The sequence below is a fragment of the Sprattus sprattus genome (genome assembly GCF_963457725.1).
Source record: "Sprattus sprattus genome assembly, chromosome: 17".
NCBI classification, from domain to species: Eukaryota; Metazoa; Chordata; class Actinopteri; order Clupeiformes; family Clupeidae; genus Sprattus; species Sprattus sprattus.
This window is the reverse complement of record NC_137915.1, coordinates 12,935,770-12,940,769: the sequence shown is the minus strand read 5'-3', so window position 1 is coordinate 12,940,769 and position 5,000 is coordinate 12,935,770. Positions and strand designations below refer to the sequence as shown.

The 5,000-nt window shown below is 48.1% G+C and overlaps 1 protein-coding gene across 1 annotated transcript in view; it reads right to left on the bottom strand.

Moving 5' to 3' along the window:
* The window catches only part of pmfbp1 (polyamine modulated factor 1 binding protein 1), a gene marked incomplete at both ends in the record, with an annotated part of 129,033 nt that overhangs the window by 38,400 nt on the left and 85,633 nt on the right, over positions 1 to 5,000 (bottom strand). Inside the window, one exon of the mRNA XM_080855450.1 lies at positions 2,860 to 3,013. Within this exon, the coding sequence (XP_080711576.1) occupies positions 2,860 to 3,013 (154 nt within the window). The remainder of the gene's footprint in view (positions 1 to 2,859; positions 3,014 to 5,000) is intronic.

The window sequence follows — 5,000 nt, the reverse complement described above, 5'->3', positions numbered from 1 at the left end:
AGGAGTTTTATTTTTTATGTCCTCAGTGTTACAGACAGTGGGACCAATCAGCGCAAATGAAGATCAATGGCCAGGGAATGTGCCTGGCATTTTTGGTAGATGGGGTGCATCATTAAAACGCCGGCGCACTAATTTGATGCTCGCCAGGACAGTCGGCACTTTTCAAAAATAATGATGCCATCACAGGATCAGAGAGGAGATGAGCCCGGAGAGTATCCCCCACACTACCTCCCCACCGTACATCATTTAAGGTCGGGGGGTTGGGCAGGGAAAGCGGGAGAAAAAAGGGCACTTTCAGAATAAAAAACAGACATGTTCACCCAATTACGCCATTACATGCAATGAGCCGACGCTCTAGGTGATAGATTGACACGTCAGCCAGCCAGCTAGCCAGCACAGGGCCCCCTCATAAAGCCACACTTCCATTAAATGATTTCCATTCAGCAGAAGGCAGAAAAAAAAATCTACCTTACTGTCACCAGCTCACTCAGGTAAAGCCTCACGGTAACCATGGCCTTCCACCATGGCCTGGGACAGCCTGAGCCAGGTTGCCCTGGTGCGGTACTTAAGGCCTTGGGCATGTAATGGCTTCATAGAGCCGTGCAGAGGAAAGCACAGCCCAGCCACGGCTCTATTGATCCGACAGGGATCAGTATCCTTTCCCCACTGAGGTCAGGAGAGGGGAGGGAAGTTCAATATTAAAAAATAAATAAAAAAATACAGCTGCTCATCCAGGTCTCACAAAAGCAATTTGTAATATGGATTTATTCCTGCCACCTACAAAGCTGCTGGGCACCGCCGCGCTCACTGTTTAAGGGCTCTGGTTGGCTAACTGGAGGGCCATGCATTTGTTTTATTTCCTTATTTATTTATTTGGTAGAGATTGTAAAATGATGACTCATTTCCTATGTTGTTGGGGGTGTTTTACCTGATGTAAAGATTGTGGCTTGGATCTAAATAAAAGTGAGGAGAGTATATGGAGCAGACTGGACGTGGAGCTCAGGAGCCACCAATTGCCACTTTAACCTGCCTCTTATTGGGGGACCTCTTTAACCTGCCTCTTATTGGGAGGCCACTTTAACCTGCCTCTTATTGGGATGCCACTTTAACCTGCCTCTTATTGGGATGCCACTTTAACCTGCCTCTATTGGGGGGCCACTTTAACCTGCCTCTTATTTGGAGGCCACTTTAACCTACCTCTTATTGGGGGGCCACTTTAACCTACCTCTTATTGGGGGGCCACTTTAACCTGCCTCTTATTGGTGGGTTTTGGATTTTTTGTTTGCAATTGCAGAAGTGTAAGTATGATTTAATAAAGAAGGCTCTTCCCCGTCTTTCAATCTCTCTCTCTTACCTACACCATGTTTCCCTGTTTGTCTTGTTTCTCTCCTTCTCTCTCTCATGTGCGTGTTTGTCTTTCTCTCTATCTTTCTTGAAGTTTCTCTCACTCTCTTACCTCACTCTCTTTCTCTGCTGTCCTCTTCAAGACTTTGGTGTCACCCTCCCCACCCTCTACCTCTACCCTGGAGCAGATAGCGTGCTCTTTATTAGGGAGATGGGTGGTCGATATGAAGGCTTGATGACTGGGACTAATTAGCCGAGCCGCTCTGAACAAACGGCACATGAAAATGATCTCCATCACTCACATCAGTCCCTTAAAGCTCACCTGGCTCTAGCGCTGGAGACCACTCCCTCCCTCACTCCCTCCCTCTCTCCCTCCCCCCCCATCCCCCCCCCCCCCCTCACTCCCTCCCTCTCTCCCTCCCCCCCCCCCCCCCTCACACTGAAACATGCTAGGCCACAAAGGAAAAAAGGAATGTGTGTGTGTGTGTGTGTGTGTGTGTGTGTGTGTGTGTGTGTGTGTGTGTGTGTGTGTGTGTGTGAGTGTGTGTGTGTGTGAGTGTGTGAGAGAGAGAGGAAGAAAGAAAGAGAGAGAGAGGAGAAGCCTGAATGATTCAATACTCCAACTTTCCAGGGGAAAAGGGGGGGGGAGAGAGAGAGAGAGAGAGAGAGAGAGAGAGAGAGAGAGAGATTGAGAGAGTAAATGAGAGAAAAAATAAAAGAAGTTGAAGAGAATTTAAATGATTTTAAAAGAGGAGGTAAGCAAGACGTGCTTGACTGGTCCCTTCCTCCTTCTGTGGTGTGCGGGGGACCGAACCTGACAAGTCATCCAATCTGATTCGCACTTGTGGAACATTATGAAATATTACACGTTGGAATTAAGACTCCAAAGCACCTTTGGTAGCAAGTGCTCTTCTATTAGAGGGGGATAATCCACGCTCCGCCACATGACATTCTCTGCTAATCAGAGCCGCCAACATTTTAAATCCACACCAGCCACCACACTTCACTTCCTGCCGGGGACAAGCATGGCTGCTGACAGGGCCTCGCACACGACGGAGTGAAGGAATAAACAGGCATTAGGCGTGGGTCGCTGTGTGTATGTGTGTGTGTGTGTGTATGTGTGTGAATATATGCAAATGTGCAGTATCAAGGCAAGGGGGCCATGTGACTACCTGCATCATCACGAGTGTCTCAGTGTGTAGTGTCTGTGTGTGTGGCAAATGTCTGTTTGTGTGTGTGTGTGTGTGTGTGGGCTGAGTGACTCAAAAAGACACAGAGATTGTGTACTTGGGTACACCTTATATGAGTGAAAATCTGGGTACAATTTATATGGGTGAGTATCTGTGTGGGTACCTATGTGTGTGTAGCACCTGAGCTTGTGTTCCATATGCGTGTGAACAGTGTGTGTGTATGTATGTGTCACCATCTCACCTGTTGGGTGATTGTGTGTGTGTGTGTGTGCATGTCCCGTCTCACCTGCTGTGTGGGTGTGTGTGTGTGTGTTACCGGACTTACCTGCTGTGTGAGTGTGTGTATCTCCTGTGTGTCCTGTTCTCTCTCCAGACTGAGTGTGTGCTGCTGTCTCTGCTGTTGCATGGCCTCCTCCAGAGCCTGCTGAAGAGACGACTGAGCCACCGCAGCCTCCCCCTGCAGACGTACTACCATCTCCCTATACACACACACACACACACACACACACACACACACACACACACACACACACAGACACACACACACACACACACACACACACACACACAGACACACACACACAAAATAAATACATAGACAGATCAAACACACAAAGATATCCTTACAGTAAGTGAGCAGTGAGGTGACACACACACACAAATGCACGCACACACACACACACATAAAATAAATACATAGACAGATCAAACACTCAAAGATATCCTTACAGTAAGTGAGCAGTGAGGTGACACACACACACACACATGCACGCACACACACACACACACACACACACACACACACACACACACACACAGACACACACACACACACACACTCCCACAACAGTTTAAATGGTGACACACAAACACACACACACATACACTCACACAACAGGTCAGGTGGTGACACACACACACACTCACACACACACACACACACACACACACTCCCACTGACAGCAGACACACTGAAGAGCGAGTCAGTGTGGGACATTGTGTCAGCAAATCAATTCCCAGTCAGTGATGTCTATTGGGCAGTGACAGTTTAACTGAGCCACAGATGTAAATAGGGGAAGAGCTCCTCCACACACATTTACTGACCAGTGCAGTCATGGACATGCTGCTGTCCTCGGTATGAAGATGCCAGCGCTAACAGCCTGTCAGATACTCCACTCTGATGAGGCTAGAGTGTGGTGGACAGACCCTTTCACTGAGGCATGCCAGGACAACATGATGCTCTGAAACTTGGAGCTGGAGAGTGGTCTCTGCATTGTTACACTCAAGAGAGAAACTAAGTGATTGTATTGTGGCGCTACCCTTAGGTATGATGTAAAAATACATTCTCAAGTGTAGCTTTGACAAGAATGCACCTTTGAGTGTGTTTGTGTGTGCGTGTGTGTTTGCGAGAGAGAAACTAAGTGATTTTAGTGTGGCGCTACCCTTAGGTATGACGTAAAAATACAACCTCAAGTGTAGCTTTGATAAAAATGCACCTTTGAGTGTGTTTGTGTGTGCGTGTGTGTTTGTGTGCGTTCCTTTGCCTGTACACGTATGTGTGTGTGTTTGTTCTACGACAGTAGGCAAACAACCAAACAAGCACATCCACCAACAAAAAAGCAAGAGAGCGTCCTCTCCGGCCCTCAAACAGCGTTGGCTTAAGTAAAGTTTCCCCCCGCGTGTGAAAGTGATGCTACTGGAGGTCAATGAGATCTCTGGGCGGCGGACACAATGGGCTGCGCGCGGCGGGCGAGCCCGGGAGGAAGCAGGCCGCTGCCGAGAGAGGGGATCGATCAAGTGTCTATTTCTGCTCTGCCACAATGGGAGCCGGCTGCCATGACACACACACACACACACACACACACACACACACACACACACACACACACACACACACACACGAGGAAGAGGAGGAGGAGGAGGAGGAGGAGGAGGAGGAGGAGGGGGAGCAGGGAAAAAAGATCAATACAACAAATTATAACAATTTCCACCAACCTCCACTGGACATTTCATGGGGCTAACATACTGACACACACACACACACACACACACACTCACTACATGCACACAGGAGTGTGTGTTTGTATGTAAGAGAGAGAGAATGTGTGCTGTTCCATGGATAAGCGAAACTAAGAAACTGAGGAGGAAGCACAGGAAGGATAGAAGGAAGGAAGAACGTACAACAGACAGAAAGACAGGAAGATGAAGATGAAAACAGGAAGGAGGAAAGACAGTAAGGAAGGAAGGGAAGAAAGAAGGAGGAAAGACAGGAAGGAAGGAAAGAAAGAAGGAAGGAACGAAGGAAGAAAGAAAATAAGGAAGGAAGCCAGAAAGGAGGGTAGCAAAAGTAGCAGGGAATAAATGAATGTGAATTAACTGCGTAGCCCCATTGCCTATTCATCCAGGCCACAAGCATGCAGCTGTGGAGTGGAGGCTCCAGGGTTAGCCCCTTGGCTCTGATTGACA